A 19,631-nucleotide genomic window follows, 5' to 3' on the forward strand; every position below is an offset into this window, starting at 1 on the left:
GTATGAGCCAATCACAAGCCAAGTCGAAGCGCATTAAATGGAAAGGAAAGAAGATTTTGACGGTGCATATGTTTTATGAGATGAAACTTGCCAAGAAAACGGGGGAAACAGTGGCCGGCGGCTTAGCTCACACTCACACTCACCAAACCAAACCCAGCCTCCAATTCCTCCACGCGGCCTTCTCTCAACACTCTTTTTGAGTCTTGAAATTAATGTCACATATTGCTCTGACTAATCTGACCCTACATCCCCCCCATCACCTCTCTGTATTCCAACTTGATCTTGACTTGGCCACCTCTATTTCTAACTTGAGCCCCAAGCACCTCTCTCTCTGTCTCTCTCTAGCCGCCACGCGGTACACATATTGTCTCCCTCTCTCTCCCCCCCCCACTTGCTATAAATACAGGCCTAACCCAATGAGCCCACTCCCCCATAGCATTCTTCAACCTTCCCCTTCCATTTTTTTCTGGTGAAAACCCACAAACCCAAATCTCTCATTTACCAAAAGGGACAAACTCTCTCTCTCTCTCTCTCTCTCTCTCTCTCTGTTTTGCATTGTTAATCTGTGAGAATCAATCAGAATGCCTCGTCTAAGCGCTTTGGCAATCATTTTCTTAGTGGTCTTGGCCTCATTTGCGGCAGCTTCAGAAAGCAGAAAGCTTTTGGACATGAAGAAGCAGGATGGCGATGGCCAGTACAGGAAGAGAGTGGCTTCTCTGTTTCTAGGTGCCCTTCCGAAGGGCACAGTGCCCGCTTCTACACCCAGCAAGAAGGGCCACGCCGTTGTCATCAACGAGAAGCTCATTGCTCGCCATCTCAGCAGCAACGATCGGATTCTGGCGCAGGCTGTTCCCAGCCCCGGTGTTGGCCATTGATTCATTGCTAGCATATATACCAGCAATATTATTCTTATATTTTTTCATTAGTTTCAATAATTTTATAATCCCTCTACAATTTTGGGTTCTTCTTGGGGTTAGATGTAGAATTTAGAACAGAACTTGAAATGTATAGACAGTTATGGTTGGGATTCATTTTGCAATCTGTACAATCCCTTTATATATATAGATGCAAGAATTCTCATAGCTAGATATGAGATTGTTTCTTTTTTTTTTTTTTTGGTAACATATGTTCATCTTTTTGTTTAAGGAAAATAGTTCTATGAATTTTCAAAAAGAAAGGTCTACTCTCTCTCTCTCTCTAGAGTCTTAAACAACATTTCCCTGTATGCTCTGGTTGACCTGGCATCTAATTAAGAGCTCTCCAGATTTGTTGATGATTTTTCAACTTTCTAGCTGTATCTGTTTTTCTTCAGAAGTTGGTGGTGGAGTTAGGGATCTTTAACTCTCGAGGCTTTAAAAAGCAAAAAATTTAAGCATGTTCATCCAAAAAAAACCGTCCAAAAATAGAGTTTTTTTTTTTTTTTTTATTTTTTTAAAAAGAAAAAATTAAGTGGGTACACAAGACAATGAAGCTTTCGTTGAATGTTGGAATTAAAATCAAATATATTCTTAGATATTGTTTTAAATAAATAAATAAAAGAATGGCGGAAGGAACGTAGGATATGCAGAAATGGCATGCCATTTGGCTCAAGGTGGTGAAAGAAAAAAGGTGCCGCAAAAGCAAAAGCGCGTTTTAGGGGAGCGTCACAAGCCGACTAGTTGTTGGTTGCTCTCCTCCTCCTGATAATAAAAATGGCATTTGCCAGGAAGATGAGATCCATATGGGTCACGTTCATGAGATGAGCAAGTAGAAAATTCAGAAATAGCATTTTTGTAGAAAAGAAAAATGTGCCTAGCTAGCTAGCTAGTTTACTTAAGGCCACAAATTTATGGGTTTTGTACTTGGATTTGTTGACAGGATGAAGTTGGTTAACTTTGTCGAATTACCTCGTCACCTGATTGGTATAACAAATTATTATCACTTTACATCAAAAGTATATTAATTGGAGTGACGTCAATGTGGTATTGATCAAAACCTTTTAATGTGCTTAATTCAATTTAAACGTGACTTTAACCTTTTATAATACTCCCCAAGTGCATTCGGGTTCGATTCACATAGGAGACAATCTTAAAGCAACCTAATATAATACTCTCCCTTCTCCTTCCCTAGCGAATGATGAAAAAAAAAAACCATTTTATAATACTTTTGAGAGTATGTGATGTTAATTATAATTTCACCCGTTTTTTAAATGCTTCAGATCATTTGAAAAGGCGTATGTTATAATTGATTACATACTTCTTTTAAAGAACTCGATTCGCGACCTATCTTAATAGACTATATGTTGACAAAGTATCTTTTTCTAGACGCACGTTTCCTCTTCCTAGACGTATTCCTCAAATTCTCCATTTTCCTAATTCTATCCTAGCAATCACATCTCCTTTACAAGTGACACTAACAATAAGCAAGGATGATTGGTGGTATGTTGCCAACTTTAAGTGGCTATTATTATTATGAATGACATTAATATTGTTTAAATTCTAAAGGTATTTGGTTAATTGTGTAAATTTTATTTTGAAGCTTTTAGCCTTTTGCTGATATGAAAAATTACTGGCTCCGCCACTAGTTCTCACTTTATCTAGAACAATTTAAACTGAACATCATTATCTCTTGCTCAAACTTAATTTGTATATGCTAGGTTATTCCACAAATTATTGTCGGAATTTAAGGGGGTTTATGTTCTATCAATGCATGACCTCAAAACTTGCGGGTACATTATAAGGACGTGATCGATTACCAAACATATGTCCTTGTAACTTAAGACATCAGTCAGGTCCGTAATTGAAGGAAGATATATAATTTAGGTTTTAGAGTTGCCTACTTGTAAAGACAAAATCATCCGTTGAATGAGAAATAGGTACGTAGATATATATTCCAACCATCAAGATTGACTAGCTAGCTAGCTAGCTAGAGGACCAGATAAGCAAGATATCAGAGTCCACCTCTTTCTTATTTTCTCCCACAATAACTTTCAAACTCATGGCATCATAAATTCTAAGATCAAAGGTAGGTCGCTTCTCAAGTCCTTTCCGCCTTTCTTGGAAAATGACCACAAAAGAAGAGGAATATTGACAAGTCAAAATCCAACTTTAGCAGACTCATTCTGGTCATGTTGTGTGAAGTCTACTTCACTTGTAAATGGAAAACAAGAAAAATCTGTTAACTTTCAATTTCAGTTTGATTAGACTAAGGCGCTAAGATCTCAGTCATACATATATATATATATACTCAAATGAGTAAATTGATGAAATTAAAATCCGGGAATTCATATTGAGAATGACTTCAAATCTTTAAAGGATCTTTTGGTATTAGTCCATATACATACTTGGAACACTGACACCAAATTACTTGATTGACCGGGCCAAGTTAGTGCATTTGGACCATCCTCTTAGCCCTCAATGTGAAAACCCCGACTTGGTTTAAGAGATCAATGGCATATGCTAATTGTGCTTAGCAAAAGTTTAACCCCTATGACCAAATCTTGTGTCTTTGTCAAAGTCGGGCTGATAATTGTGATCGCTAATCAAAAGCACAAGAACATCGAACCTGGAAACCAACTTTGGCTCTTCCAAGCCAACTCAACTCTCAAGGGCTCCACAAACCGCCCAGTCGTTAATTTAAAACTCACAGGACTCTGTTTGCGGTTTTGGGCTTACAGATTAATTATGTTTCCAATTCCAATTAAATAATTAAAATATATAATAAGAAGAGAAAAAAAATCAAAAGAAAAATGTGGGTGCAAGGAATATGGTTCCAAATATTTGTCAAACTCACCCGCTGCTTATGCCCATTGACTGGTTACTTAGCGGCCTGCGTTCGGCAGCGCCACCTCAAGATATTTTGACGGTTTGACTTTTAAATCGGGAGTTGGACCTCACGTGTCGGTGTGGTCGTAATTATACAGTAGTACAATCGAACTGCCACGTTGTATAATTTGAATATATGTTATAATATAAGTTGATCTTTATTGAAAAACTCTTCCTTAATTTGGGGAAATAGAATCATGTCGTCCACCCATGTTGTAGTAAATGTATAAGCTATATCATGTGACTGTATAATGTGAAATTGTGCAAGAATTCTAATTTAAAACTTGCAGACGAAAGGTCTTAAGTTCGAATCTCCATTGCATCTTATTAAGTTGTGTGTGTGTGAGAAATCTCCTTCTTTTTTAGTTTAGACTATCGCTTATACTCACTGAAAAACCTATTAAAGCGCAATGAGGTGCAGGTGCTGCACCTCCCCTTGCCGGAATAGCCTCTGTAGACCTTGCATCTTGCCCCTCTAGTGAGGTTGGGTGGTGCACTCAACTTGTTCGATGAATTGCCTCAACCAAAACCAAGGCTTGTTGTGCGGCGCACAGTGATAGATCCATTTAAGGGCGAGTGTAGGCTATTGAAGAGAGATGGAAGGAGAGAGAGCAATGGAGAGAAAGAGAGATGGAGGGAGAGAGCAATGGAGGCCCTGACATTGGGTCTGAAGTGATGTAAAGAGAAGTAATGCGAAAGATGAAATAAACTCTCCCTCAATCAAAGTTCTTTTTTTCATTTTAGATTATGTAGTTTTTTTTTTTCAAATTTGATTACATAGTTAACCTGCCATGCATATGTTTCCGCCACTAGTTGTGGGCTTTTACCATTGAAACATTAATTTAGTCTGTTGAGCTTCTAAACTCTTTAGTCATTCTGGCCAAAATTGCACATCCGTGAAAAAAATTCTGAGTCCACTAGTGCTTATACTAAAAAAAAAGGTTCTTTGTCACGTGGCAACTTCAATTGAATTTACTTTTTCATATGAAATTTCCTTTTGTTACAAGTAAAAATGAAAGAGGCAAAGAATTGAACAAAATCTAGATATAAGTTCCTAATTAAACTCTCAAATTGTTCAAAATCTAGATTATAAATAAAAAAATTATAAAAGGATTGAACAAAATGGGCCTTTCTTAGACACCATGTTGGGCCTCGGGAACATGGGTATGTTCGTCTTTGGTAAATGGGGCCACAGGCCCAAAACAAAACTGTAACTAATTACAATCATTCATGGCCTTAACAAATCCCCTGAGGAATTAGGTGCCTTGTTGCTCTTATGGCTTGGACCAGAAGGTGGGATAGGGCGCTTATTAAGAACAACATTATGAGAATTAGCCACTGTCACCTGATGCAAATCTGACAGAACCACCCTATGCACAGCTTCAGGCGTCTCGGAAGCGCCTTTGCCTTTAGAATCCGGTATATTTGGCCCCGGGTAGGTTCGAGATGCAGATGCTATACCTGCCAAAATTGTGAGAGATATTGTGATGGTCATGAAGAAGAAAGATGGTTTCTGACTTAAGGAGAACATGATAGATAGCAGGCATTAATTAAGATTTGAAGGGCTTTGGGTAGTGAGGACATGAGAGCATGGTTTGGTGGCTTTTATATGCATGGGAGCCAGCCAAATAGAAAACTTTACGTGACTTGACCTAAAACTTTTTGGATATATGTTAACGTGGAATAAAAATGATGACACTTTTGAAAAAAAATTTGAGTTATGAGATATCTAATTTCGTCGGCGAGCTTATTTTTGTTTTGTTTTTCCTCCATGAATTTCATGCTCTTGTTGCAATCCTAGCAATAGGCATTGAATTTAGCCGGAATTATAGCTCATCTTTCACAATTACAAGAATCTAACCCAATGTGCATTTCTTTGTCATTTGTCAATGATAAGATTTCATAGCACTTTGCCTACTCAAAGAATCCTACTAACCATAATTTCGACATTGAAATTAAGCCCCCACTATTTTCACACAAAAAAGTGCTCATGAAAAGGGATTTCTTGATATATATAAGCCTCAACTTTTGGTAAAAGCCAACTCATAGAAGATCAGCTTTTGGGAAAAGTTATAAAGTGTGGTTATCCTTCTAATTACATGCTTTTTGGCTACCAACTTCTTTTATCCAAGGTAGGGACAGATTGCAAAAATGATTTGGTTCATACATTAATTGAACTTTCAAGATTGATGCGCTTTTGGTTTTGGTATGAGTTGATTGAAGGCTTTTTTGAAACCAAATTCAAGAACGAGGGCTAATTCAAATGCTTTTTTGGGATGAGTTGATGACATCACATGCTTTTGGGGAGTATGCAACCGAAGCGCAGCAGTAAACCCTACCTAACAAGAGCATCTTCTCCAGTGGGCCAGCTTCAGGAGAATTTCTAGTAAAAAGGGTTTTAATGGTATGATTTTATTATGTGACAAAATTTTTATTGTTATTTCCTAATTATATTTCATGTACCAATGGCCTTCTACTCTCGTAAATGGAGCGTATAAATAGTAAAACAACAAAGGATATATCAACAGGCCTATTAGCTCAGCTGGTTAGAGCGTCGTGCTAATAACGCGAAGGTCGCAGGTTCGAGACCTGCATGGGCCATTCCTTTTTCTCAATTTTCAAGAAAGTTGGTTCTGTTTTGCTCATCCTCTGGGAGTCTCAAATCACACCTTAGCGAACTGGGTTTTCCTTTTCTTGGGTACTTCCAAAATTTTGTGATTAATACATGCACTTTGGTTTGTGATTCAAAGTTCAGTTATTTTGTTGGTTTGTCCTACTTTCTGTGCATCAATGGTATTTTGTGATTAATACATGCCAAGTCCTAATTCTCCTTCTGACAGCTTCAAGGGATAGTTGAGAAGATTAAATCCATGTTATCTTTGGCTAGATAACAACGTGTCGATCCCTCATTTGATATATCTACTTGTTCAACTGATACAACATAAAGCTGAGATTACCTAAGTCTTAAACACTGATACAACATGAAGCTGATAACCTAAAGTCTTTAAACACTAATACACTCATTTCTTAATTTTAACCTGCATGGTTGCATGAGCACCATACTCCTACATCCCTCCCGGAGTACAACAAAATTCTTGTTAGTAGGGTCATCTATCAAAGGTTTATCGATGACCTCCGAAAGAAGACGGTGGATTCCTCCTCATCACATAAAAAGGAAAAGAAAAATACAGAGATTCGAACTTCCATGCATGTCGGTTCATTCTCCCTGAGACCTAAAACAAACGATGGGAAGCCAAACTTGATTTTTATTCCTCTTTCTAGATGGACAAGTCAACAGGCAAAAAGTGAGGAATTATACTGGAAGGGGGTATCCACGAAGATAAGTGGAATCCACACCAGACTCCCGCTCCAACGCCACCCTCCCAGTTCGTGCAACCTTCAAGGTGGAAGAAAGATATTAAGATATGAGAAGTAAGAATCAGCCAAGAAAAAATGCGATCTTTTTAGACTAGAATACATAATTGTGCTGAACAATAAAATATGAATGCCCACTTGAATTGAAACTTAATGGTGTCTATAATTGCAAATTTCACCATCCGACATTCGGCTACCCTGCTTATCGATAACTTTATGCAATGCAATAAACTGACAGTCTGATTAAGGAGGTAAGAAAGGACAGCATTTCGTCCAATTATTGAGAATTTAGTTTAAACTAATATTGAACTAGCTCAAACACCTCTTTTCTAAAAAACAAAAGGAAATTCATAGGCAAATCAATTGTTGGGAACAAGATCAAAGAATGAGAAGACAAGACCTCACAAATCCCATAGGGCTCAAGTAACTTCTGCAGTGCAACCATCTTATTTATATCACCAGTAAGCTGAAAAACAAATTGAGTAGAGAGTATTAGCGAGACATTATGAAACAAAAGCAATAGCAGAAGCCAAATCCTTCGGGTAGTTGGGTAAGATTAAAGATAAAGCTCAGGTATAGTTTGACTTCAGTGGACTGATTAGTACAACTAAATACAAAATCATGCTCTCATTGATCCCGTTTGAAGGTGGCACTTCTCAACAGATTCCATTACACTAACCAAAAAGCAGGTAAATTCAAAATATTATTTATGTCAAAGATGCAATCCCGAATGTGGTGTAATGAAACAGTTTAGTAAGCCAAGATTTATTTTAAAGTTCACAACTCATCTATTGTCACCACTATTGTTACTAGTCTTACTCAGGTAGATGAGTTATGGTCCAAATTCCAATGACCAACAGAGGGAAAGAACTTTCTATCCTACTTGTAGAATTTTCAAGTATAAGACACTATCACAAATACAGTTGACAGGAATGCAGGAAAAGGTTTCAACCTCAAGGGTAATTGTATGATCAGATACATCAACGGCTTTAGCACGGAAAATGCTGGCAATATCAAGAACATCCCTCCTAGCAGTAGTGTTCACAGCAATCTTTATCAACATCAACTCTCGCTCTGCAAATGGTAAGTGTGTGATATCCCGAACCTGCAGAAACAACCAGCTTTATATCATCCATCAAGGCATGAACAAATCTTATTTTGTGAATAACCTCGGAAAAAATTCATCATCTCTAAATTGAACTCATTGCACATAAATATTGAATTGGGGAAGGATCATATTATTAATAGAGAGGAGCAGATTTTGATTAGTTGAAATAGGGAGAGGAAAATTAAAAATATCCTGGGTTATAGACCTACTATATATATTTAGGCATCAACCCCAACCTACCACATTGACCTGACTGCCAACAAAACAATGGCATTTAATTTGCATGTTTGAAGATTGTCAACTCCATAACTACAAACAAACTTTGCAAATATATATAGCCACCTTGTAACAATTTTCCTTTTTCTTTTTTCTTTCAGAGATTAGTCGATCATCACCCAAAACAGATATTGCATATTCTCAAAAAACTTGTCAATGTGCAACCCTCACCTCGTGAAGATCTATTAACTTGTGAAGTTGCTGGACCAACTTGGTAATTGAATCGTCAGTACCGGGAACGACAGTTGTAATGCGAGAAAGCCCTTCCTTTTCAGCAGGCCCCACAGCTAGGCTCTAGGAGTATGAAGTGAAAGCCAATAATCACATGAGCAAAGGCCAAGGAAAACCGAATATAAAAAGATGAGCGCAAATCACCGGCAACAAACCTGAATGTTATAACCTCTTCGAGACATGACTCCTGTAACTATGTTTAGAACTCCAGGGCAGTCATTCACAATCATAGACAAAGTGTGTGATTGAACCCCACTTGGCTGAAATATTAAATTGCATGGCACAAAGGCTAAGTCAAAATGGCACTGATTTGTAGAGACACCAAACATGAATTAAAAATTAAAAACTTACTTCCTAGGTAGTTACATCAATCTGTGCACCTTGTACATCGCGTACAAGGCAATTTTTGGACTAAAAGTGAAATACAACTTGAAGCATTTTAGGATTGTAAACTTACATCTTCATCATAGAGAACACCCCAATGAGCATCAAGAACTTTATTCAAACGAAAGTCATCATAGGGCTCCACAGGATAAACATCACCCTTCAATAATAAAATGACATTCACTTATGTTCAATCCGAAATGACCAAGACAATAGTAAAAGTTGTGCAATGTATATAAAACTGAAAAGGGAGATTGCTCAAGCCAATTTTCTTTAGATCAGCACATACATGTTATCATCATAAATGACAACAGTTATCAGAGAACAGCATACCTTCTTGTGCAACAAATAAAGAACTAATTGAAGTCATATCATTATTTGATTTATTTACATGTGTACGAGGCACACACTATAGGAGAATCCCTTTTGGCCCTATAAAATGTTTCCATCTAAACAAGAAAAAGATAATTATCCATGCAGGGAGAGAAATTAACAGCATATAAAATCTCCTCAATAGAACAAACATACATACCCTTGAGGCAGTACTGGCATCAACATTGAGTGAACGGTTTGCTTTCACCGCAATATCATCAATAGCCATTGACTTTTCAAGATCTGGATAAGAAGCTGCAGAGAATCTCCAAAAAGGAGCTGTCTCACCCATCTTTTCTCGTCTCAAAGCAATCTGTTGGTAAAGTCAAATTGAAACCTCAATTAGATGACACTTACCACCCTAAGTTGATTGCATCATTGAAAATTGAAAAGAAGCACATGTACGTAGCTTCCTGATTGGGAATACTATTTCATTTTATTGATAGTGAGCATCCTGGCAGTTCAAGTTATTTGGCCATTCATAAACCATTTACTTACTGCATATCATACACATATGAATTGACAAATTTTAAATATGATTTCATTTCGTATTGGGATCCTACAGGCATTATCACTTTTTGTAGTTCTATGGTCTAATGAATCAAATTTGATATCTAGTTTCAACCTATCAAATTATGCAGCCTTTTGCATGCGTTGTTTTAGAGGGTGCACCCATTAACACATACATAAATGTACATCTTTGTATATGCATAAACATTGGAATGCAAATATACAACTTGCCTTTCCAGTTCTTGCAACTTCTTTGATACCAAACTTGCTTAAGTTTCTTTGAACAGCAACCACCTTCCCAGGGTCTCCAGTAACCTGAGACATCCACATGGAGTGAACTAAGTTTATAAGCGTAGGTGGAATTGGAACCAGTAAGACTATAAGAGGCCACAGAGGCAAATGAAAGATTGCATACACTAAATAGAGTATATTAGCTAGAACAATTTTTAAAATTTCCAAGACCTGCAAATGTAGGCTGAGTGAACAAAACTACTAAAAGATATCAAATGCTCATGAAGTAGGGTTAACTCACACCAAAAATAAAATTCATGGTTTCACCAATTTAACTAATCTAATATGTGCTGATAAAATGCGTGAAATAACCAATCTAGTATGTGTTGTAATGTAATTGTATCATAACATAAACAAAAGATTTGGCACTGCTGGATGTAATGGAACAAGTTTTTTCTTGTCTCCTTTTTAATTGTAAAAGGATTCTAATATTCTCATGTCCACTCAGCTGGTCGGGGAGGAAGTGGACAAACATGTTGAAAGTCCAAAAAAGAAAAAGAAAAAAAAAACTGTATATAATGCTGAATGATGTGGACTTTATACTTCCATCGGGATTGAAACAGTTGTATCTTGCTTTTTTCAGAGAAAATAAGAAAACAGATTTTTCAGAGAAAATAAGAAAACAGATAAAAATAATAATTTCATTATACAACCACCGACAAGAACTAGTAATTTTCTGGTAATATGGCATACTGCAATGATCTTCTTGCCACATAAATCAGAGCTGTAAGTTTTTGTGTGCCTAGGCACCTAAGATATATACTGGGACAGGTAGGTGTTAGAGCCTATATGTCCTAAAATGATCACATTAAAGCTGAGAGTCACAGCCATAGGAAATGAAACTGCAACACACAACTATAAGAGTAAAAAAAATCTGACAAAATTCACCTCAATTGTCAGTGAATGTTCAGAGATATCAACAATTTTTGCTCTGAAGATGTCCACTAACCACATGATCTGAAAAATTAGAGCAGACAAACAAGATCAAGTAAAAGGATGTACTAAAAAACAATAAAAGAGCATCTTAAACAGTGCTCATAACCGTCAAACTAGAAAATAACTCCGTTTTATCCCCAGAATTATCACCTACAACAAATACAAGGTAACCTCACTGGTGAATGCCTGCAATACACCACCAATGCATAGCACAATGACAGCCTAGTATAAATGCAATTGGGCCAAAAAATCAGATATATATATACACACACAATCGAAATCAAGCCAGGTTGTTAACATATCATCATGTTCTGTGGGAAAAAAAAACACATTTTGGCATTTCATATAGATAGAGTACACAATCATTTGGAAAGCACATATCACTGACAATTAATCTTGGGGGTCGAGCATTTACTCATACACGCCTGAAAAATAGAAATCTTGTAGATAAACTAAAACAAAAATCAAATGAGAAGAAAATTTGTATTGGAGAATGAAGTAGTGAGGCAAAGTTTCTTGGAAGGAATCATGCTTAATTATCTATAGGCTGATGCGTAAACAGTATCAAAAGGAAACAGTTTATTCAAGCATTGGTTGGATTTAATTTAAATGTTTACCTCTGCGAGGGTACTTGGATCTGCATTCAGTTTGATAAGCATCAATTCACGTTCTACATGTTCCTCCTTTGATATGTCTTCAACCTGATAGAGTAGAACCATAAGCGAAGATAATGCAGAAGCAATCATGCACCTGTTTTTTAAAAATTTACATTGGGGACATGGAATAGGGAGCAGATGTGAGGGATCACAATTCCTGGAATCAATTATATGAAGATAACCTTATTGGAAGTTTGTAAATCATCATTCTATTCGTCCTCTTGAAAAAGGGGACTTATTAGAGTTAATAAAGAACCCAGATAAACTGTAAACAAAATTCTATTCGCCCTCGTGTAAAAATTTTCTCTTTCATGGTCGGTCAGCAGAGGCAGCTCGCCCTAGTCTGATGGACTCTAGTAGTATGTTGAAGAACATAACCATATGATGATACCCTACAGCACTTGGATGCAAATATGTACTGAACTAACTCTTACTGGAAGGATAATTGACGAGTAGAATCAATGCCTTGGGATCTGTCTGAATTAGATTATCATGTCAAAACATCCAGTACATCTTTCATGGTACACAGGAGAAGAAATAAAAATGAATAGTTATGTTATCTATGATACAAGCACAAAAAAAAAAATTATATGTTGAATCTCTTTCAATTTATTCCAAACATCAGCATCAAATTTATATATGTTACCAAATATCATTTTGGAACAACACCTAACAGCCAGAAGGTTTTGTACAAAATACTAAAGTAATGCCGTTCTGTAAGGAATATTTTTAGAAATAAATAAGTTTGAATCATAACCTTTATCACATTCACCAACTTGTTGAGCTGTTCAACAACCTGCCGCAAAACCTTTTCAGTTCCAGACACAACTATGGTAAAGAGAGCCTTATCTTTGTTCAAACCAACGGCAAGGGACTCAATATTGTAACCCCTCCTGGCGAAAACCCCTGCTATTCGGTTTATTATTCCACTCTCATCACCAACAAACACCGAAATTGTATGGCGTTTCACCCTGAAATGATTATAGAATCAAAATTGATAACTTGAAATTGCACATTGGAAAGTGAAATAAGGTTTTCTCAGTTGCCTTTTGAGAATTAAAATTTCTGGTTCATGTATGACAAAAAAGCAATAGACTTCCAAATGCATGCACGACCTGGCATGCAGAATCAGCAAGAGGGAAGCTGGTTCCCCGACCAATCGACAGATTAAAATATGGGAAAAGGCAAGATCAGGCCAACAGAATTAATCCCCTCCCCAACCCCTTCTTCAGGCTGTTTAATGCAATTTGGCATATAGCCAAAGCTTAGACGGACTACTTCATGTTTATAAGCGTAGCCTTATTTCCATCTCTACGCATTACAGAAGCTTAGAAAGGAAAAATAAACAGAAAGAAAATAATCGTTTCTGTCATTCTCATTTATCATAACACGACCATTCGTGTACTTACTTTTTCTAACCTCGTCATAACAGTGGAACTCCCAAATCAGTTATTCACTCCCTTGGTGCATTCTTTTAACTAAATTTCACAATTGAACAGTACGCATAAAATTGGTTCTGGTCTCCATCAAAGTCGACTCACCACAGCTTTAAAAATCAGCTTGGAACAATTAAATTATAGCCAATTACCAACTGGACAAATGCAAAAAATTTCATTATATATTAATAAAAACAAAAACAAAAGTAACAGTGTTAAAAGTTCCATGCAAAACCACTTGATCAAACAACTGAAATTTCAAAACCCACAATATTGAGCTCAACACCCCTCAACTTCAAGACCAAAAACAAACTAATTTCAACCAAAAATTGCACCAAATGTACCAAAAGAAATGCTTCATTACATACAAAGCAAGCACAAAAAGAAATGGAAAAGTAAAACAGAAAGAAAACAAACTCACGAATGGTACTTACTTAGAGCGAATCAATGAAGGCACAGGATCAGTGACAGAAACTGCATTGTCAGTGCTAGCAGAGACCACCCACTCCTTCAGGTGGAAAGTCTTCCATTTGAGTGGTTTCTGGTGGCCAAAATCAAAGCTTTTCAAAAACCCATGTCTGATATCCACTCTGAGACTTGGTTTCTGGGTCATCAGTGGAGTTGAGCATGGTGATGACACGGCGGCCGCCATTGTTGGATTTAGAGAGAAAGCAGCCGACAGTGTTTTATATTTGAGAGAAAGACCTTAAAAATCACATTCATGCATAGCCATTTGTCACTAGTAGCACGTGGTGTTTTGAGTCTTGATGAACGGTGATAGTCATACGATGGCTTTTCGCCACACAAAGCTCACCTGGACCCAACCCCAAAACGACTTGTTCACCGCCTCTCTTTACACTTCCAATTGAACCCAAAAAGAAAAAACCTAATTTGTGAAAACAAAACCTACACTTCTTTCTCTGCCCAAAAAAAAAAACCTACACTTCTTTCTTTTTCTGGTCAAACAAAACCTACACTTCAATTGGCAATAAAACCTACACTATTTTCTAGCAAAAAGAAGTTATGTCATCCCATATTACTTACACAAAATTTTCATTATTGTACATAAATTGAAAGTGAATGTCAAAACAAAATGATTATTAAAAATGCATGTAGGAATTAATAATAATACCAGATAAAAATTTATATAATAAAAAAATAGATGAATCATAATTTATTGATACTATTCTCTAAAAGGGAGAAAAATAAATTTTGTCATCCACTCATATTATAATACGTGTACAAGATGTACCATGTGACCATCCTACCATAATATTCTATAATTTCTCCTATATAAGGAACAAATATGGTATATACATAGGAATAAAATGGCGATTTATTGATACAGCAATTACAAAAACAAAACAAAAAAATCATGAATCAGAGTGAGATAGATTCAGGGCACCACATAGGCTGGGGAGTGAATAGACACTGTGAAGAGGGCATAAGCAACCCCAGAACAAAACACTACGGTAAGCGCCCACCCGCATATGAACTTGAACAGGAGCTTCCAGTTTACATTCTGCCAAAAAAAAAAAACCTAAGTTCACGAAGTTTTAGTTGAAACGAGTAACTAATATAAGCACAATTATAGAATAGATAGTAAAAAACAGAGGAGAAATCTCACTCTAGGGTCATCTGCAATCCCAACTCCTACTAATGATCCAACAAAAGCATGAACACTTGAAACAGGAAGATTAATCTTATGGACCAAAATCATTGTTGCCACTGCGGACAATTGTGCTGCTAAGCCTCTTGAGTTACTTATATATGTCAGCTTCCCACCTAGACACTGAGTCAGCCTCCTCCCACAGACTAAGAAACCAATTGCAGCACCAAACCCACCAATTGCCCTAAACCACCACCAAGTCACATGGATTGGTTCCTACAAACAAACAAGCATATCTCTTGAATTTTGATTGGTCAAGATGATAAGTTATATAAAATACGATAGCAGTTAAGATAAGGCAACTTTCAACTCACCACATCTTCCCCATTTCCAGAATATTTTTCTCTGTGTCGAAAAATATCAAGTATAGCTCCATATGGACTTACAATGGCAGATACTTCATTAGCAGATTGAATGACTCTGCAGGCACAAATGTGTTAATATAGGTCACTCATGTAGTGTACTTAAGTTTGCGAGTAGACATATATTTGCATGCATTTTGTGAACTTACGCGAAGATACATGAAGCTATAAGCTGTGGGGAACTGAAGAAGCCTTCCATATCATCATATTTTTCAGCTAAAGCGTGGCGGACAAGGGTCTGTCTGTCGTATTCGATTGCCTATTCATTACATAAGCATAGCACAATATAAGATAATGTTATTTTGCCGGACTTATAATGCTGATAGATGCTTATTTTTTCAAACAAATAGTTTTGTTATGCTTATGTTCGGATTCCAGGTATAAGAAGTGCAGGACTCACAGGAGAGAAAACTGATTTTGATGAACTTTTTATGAACCGGAAGGCATTTTCGACAGGTGTTGCTTTGTCAATCTTCTGAAAGTGCCTTGTTTGATCCAGGTTTGGTGAAGATTGAAGCAACTGTTTGAATGAAGTAGATTTCTCTGTATTAGACTGATCTTCAGAAATTGAATGATCATGAGCAGGCACAGGCTCAGGTTCTTGTATTGAGTCCGGTGAAGCCCAGCTCTTTTCGTCCTCCTCTTCATACACAGTATCAAGGACTCTCATCTGCATGAAGTCTTTTAAGGCTTCTTCAAACTGTGCTTCATCATCTGAAGATTTTGTATTGCATGCTTGATCTTGACTTTCTATGCTTTTTTTCTTTATGGATTGAGACATGTTTCTCTTCATGGTCTTGTACTTTTTGGCCGCATTTAATTTTTTCATGGCCGAAGGAACCACCACAACCTATTACAAAGAGATTCGAATTGAGATTGAACATATGAACAAATCATGGAGGGAAAAGGAAGATATAAACAAATCTGTTGTAATAAATGTTACCGAAGATAATAGCGCTCCAGTCATGGTCGCAGCTGCAACTGCAACAATAGCAACCCAACTATTAACAGCTGTTTTATATGGTATGACCTGCAATATGGAAAACAATGAAGAAGGAAAGATAATTTATGCAAACAATGGCCTTGTAAAACATGATGCAGCTTCTTTTCTACCATACGTACATTGTCGTACAAGATTAGATAAAAGAATCTATAATTTTGAACCAATTATAAGAAAGTAACCTGAAACATGAGAAAGAGGCAAAGCAGTCCAGCAGATATTCCATAGCCAATTGGAAGAAAAACAAGAATCCTTTTTTCGGTATTTTCACCGCGAAGTAGAGAAGCCTTCATGACAGTAAAGAGGAAGAATGCACATACGCAGGCAATGAATGGCGCAACAGTCCATTCAACAAATATCCAAACAAGTCCTCCACCATTGAAATTGTGATTTTCATTCTGCATTTCACCATCACTTGAGAATAAGGAAATGAAATAATTATGGGGGACAAGTCAAACATAAACATTTGACATCAAAGAGTTACAAGTTTCCGAAACCAAGATAACACAAATTCGATGATATTTTTACCAAGAATAAATCATACCATTGACATTTTTCAACCTCTTAAATTTTTAGTGTGCAACATCTTAAACAGCCAATTGAATTTATAACTCCTTACCTTATTCCAGAGGGGCATGTAGCTAAAACCTTCAGTAACAAGTATAGTTCCCAAAAGAGCACCTTGCATTGATTGTTGAGCTGAGACTGGCAGCTGCATATTTGTAGCCAGAGCAAGCCAAATTGCTGCCCAAAATCACAGGCTTATAAATGTCACGAAACAAACTTATGCCCACATTTGTCTTTTATAAGTAAAAACAAGAAATCATATCTAAGCATGAGAAGAAAGATCAGTTCAATCTTCGCAGCCACTAGAAAATTCAATATGAAGCTAATTAACAACATTCTCTTTTGGTCTGACAATTAACCAAGTCTTGTAGTACCTGCCGTGACGAGAACAACTACCATGCTCCACATCAAGAAACTTTCACTTGGCTGATTTTCCTTGAGAAACTGGGAAAATAGATAACTCTATCAGCTAATTATAACTAACTGTTTTATGGTGCTTTTGGAGGTAAAGGAATTGAATTTAGGCACCACAAGTGTTTTATACATACATCAGAAAACAAATCATTGACAGTGTTGCCGGAATTCGCAAAGGCTGCCCCAGGAACATAGATTGCACAAGCCAATGCAAATGCCTTTAAAAGTGTCAAAGCCCTTGATCCAACAGGTGTTGAGAACTGACAAATATCAAACAAACAACATTTTCCAGATGCCATAAATTGGGAAATATCAAATTTCTTATTTCATATTCACAATGTATTTGCTTGTGATCGATTTGTTCAAGTTGTGTGCATAAAAATGTGACTATTGAAATGAAACTCCTTCTCTTCCCATCATCTAAGTTTTGTTTACAAAGCCACTAACCGGAGCTGGAAGATTGTTGGCACCAGTTACAAAAGCCATTGCAATTGCAGCAACAGCTCCAAATATTGGTATCCATCTATAGGTCTCCTTCCAATTCCCCAGAACTTTGATGGCTAAATCAATCGGAACTTGGTCATTCTTTGATGACATTTCTGTTTTTGTTTATCCCAGTTTCGATCGATTCTTAGGATGTATGCCAAGGAGGAGGGTGATACCTGATACCATATAGATTAATGATTATCGTTATTGGCATTGGTTTTATCTCCCAACTGCATAGGTTGTGCTGTTTTTTCTTGTGTTCGTACTCTGTAGTCTGTAGTATCTTCTTGTTTTAGTGGTTCTTTGACATTGACTTGTGTGTTGTTTTACTTGTCATTCATTGGGAGAGGGCTCAGGCACTGCTTTCTTTCTTTATTTTTTGCTCGAGTATGGATGTGATGCAACATATTTGCAACATGTCCAACTTGAGGACGGCCAATAAGAGGAGAAATTCTTATGTCTGCTGGGTGAACCACATCACCTTCGGCACCCCTCACAAGCACTCACTATGACCCTTGCATTTGGGTCACACACAACCCCACGTTGATTCTGACCCAAATACAAGGAGACTCGGTATATATGATGGGTGTCGGACTGGTGACACCGTCCACCTGCAACACCCAAGAATATCTCCTATGAACAATTATGAGCATCCACTGTTGATAAATGATAAGATTCATAGTTTTAGGCCAGCAGCATCTTTGACACTTTCATTTTGGCTATCTGCAGGACTTTATTCTGTCAAGTGGGCTGAACTTTGAATAAAAGGCATATATATGTCTTAGGCTCCGTTTGGTTCACGGAACGAATTTGAGGGGAAATTATTTCTCATGTTATTTTCCAAGGAATGGGAAATGGAAAATTCATTTCCCACGCTTGGTAATGGTGGGAAAATAATCGAGAGATATCACTTTATTTCATTTCTCATGTTTGTTTTGAGTAGGAATGAAAAACAAAGTTTGTATAAATTTTCAATTATACCCATAATAAATCAAATTTAAAAAAATGCATTTAATGATATATTGTAATTTTAAATTCTTAATGAGGACAAAATAATCATGAAAAATGTTTATTTAATATTGGCTTATTTTCCCAAACTTTTCCATGAGAAGGGAAAACAAAATCCAAGTTAGGAGGATTATTTTATTTTCTCCTCTACTTTTTCATGGGCCTGACAACGATTTCTCATGCCTGGATTTATCAAACATAGGAAAACAATTAAGGGAGCTTCACTAAAACACCCAAAATGGGGGTTGAAATTATAAAAAAACTCAAGCACTATTTAAACATATAAACACACCCAAAACCCAACCCATCATTACACACACTCAAAACTCATTTATAAACACACCCAAAAAGTTGACTTTGGGGTTGATTTTGGGTGTGTTTCTATGTTTAAGTAGTACTTGGGTTTTTTTTTATAAATACATGTCTAGGATTGGGTTTATTTATAAATTTGTAAACAATTAATTTCCTATTCCCAAGTCTTATTTCCCATGAACCAAACGGGCTTATTACTTTTAGGAGATGCGTTTGGTCATTTGGTTTTTTCATAATATTTCTTGACGCAATTAACTTCTCAAGTCAATCTATATTAGAATAGGACTCTTCGATTCCATTGGGGAGACCAAAGCCTTTGAAAATATCACAACAAAGAACTATTAATAAAGAGTAGATCAGATGAGGTGCACTTTACCAAAAGAATATTCGGTGGAATAAGTCTCACTCGCAACATGAATTTCTGAGTGCAATACA

General features: G+C 36.7%; 3 protein-coding genes and 1 non-coding gene across 4 annotated transcripts; 2 read left to right on the forward strand and 2 right to left on the reverse strand.

The window, feature by feature from the left end:
• Window positions 1–417: 417 nt before the first annotated feature.
• LOC103324892 (B-cell lymphoma 6 protein) lies at window positions 418–1,086 on the forward strand. The gene has a single exon (XM_008227004.3). The coding sequence runs from the start codon at window positions 582–584 to the stop codon at window positions 873–875; it is 294 nt and encodes a 97-aa protein (XP_008225226.1). The 5' UTR covers window positions 418–581; the 3' UTR covers window positions 876–1,086.
• Window positions 1,087–6,330: 5,244 nt separating this feature from the next.
• On the forward strand, window positions 6,331–6,404 carry TRNAI-AAU (transfer RNA isoleucine (anticodon AAU)). Its single transcript has one exon. It is a non-coding gene; the product is annotated as a tRNA-Ile (tRNA).
• A 252-nt stretch (window positions 6,405–6,656) lies between these two features.
• LOC103324893 (acetolactate synthase small subunit 2, chloroplastic-like) lies at window positions 6,657–14,040 on the reverse strand. Its single transcript, XM_008227005.2, has 12 exons — window positions 13,813–14,040; window positions 12,700–12,913; window positions 11,904–11,987; window positions 11,239–11,307; window positions 10,291–10,374; window positions 9,710–9,862; window positions 9,251–9,337; window positions 8,949–9,053; window positions 8,734–8,856; window positions 8,131–8,283; window positions 7,579–7,644; window positions 6,657–7,200 (listed from the first exon to the last, which is right to left on the reverse strand). Exons 1-12 carry the CDS (start codon window positions 14,028–14,030, stop codon window positions 7,117–7,119), a joined length of 1,440 nt encoding a protein of 479 aa, XP_008225227.1. The 5' UTR covers window positions 14,031–14,040; the 3' UTR covers window positions 6,657–7,116.
• A 489-nt stretch (window positions 14,041–14,529) lies between these two features.
• On the reverse strand, window positions 14,530–18,501 carry LOC103324894 (phosphate-repressible phosphate permease pho-4-like). Its single transcript, XM_008227006.2, has 11 exons — window positions 17,838–18,501; window positions 17,525–17,650; window positions 17,351–17,420; window positions 17,029–17,153; window positions 16,592–16,807; window positions 16,353–16,439; window positions 15,810–16,259; window positions 15,559–15,668; window positions 15,362–15,467; window positions 15,006–15,263; window positions 14,530–14,900 (listed from the first exon to the last, which is right to left on the reverse strand). The coding sequence occupies exons 1-11, from the start codon at window positions 17,985–17,987 to the stop codon at window positions 14,775–14,777; spliced, it is 1,824 nt and encodes a 607-aa protein (XP_008225228.2). The 5' UTR covers window positions 17,988–18,501; the 3' UTR covers window positions 14,530–14,774.
• Window positions 18,502–19,631: the final 1,130 nt, after the last annotated feature.

This window comes from Prunus mume, linkage group LG3 (genome assembly GCF_029339155.1).
Source record: "Prunus mume cultivar Tortuosa linkage group LG3, ASM2933915v1, whole genome shotgun sequence".
NCBI lineage: Eukaryota > Viridiplantae > Streptophyta > Magnoliopsida > Rosales > Rosaceae > Prunus > Prunus mume.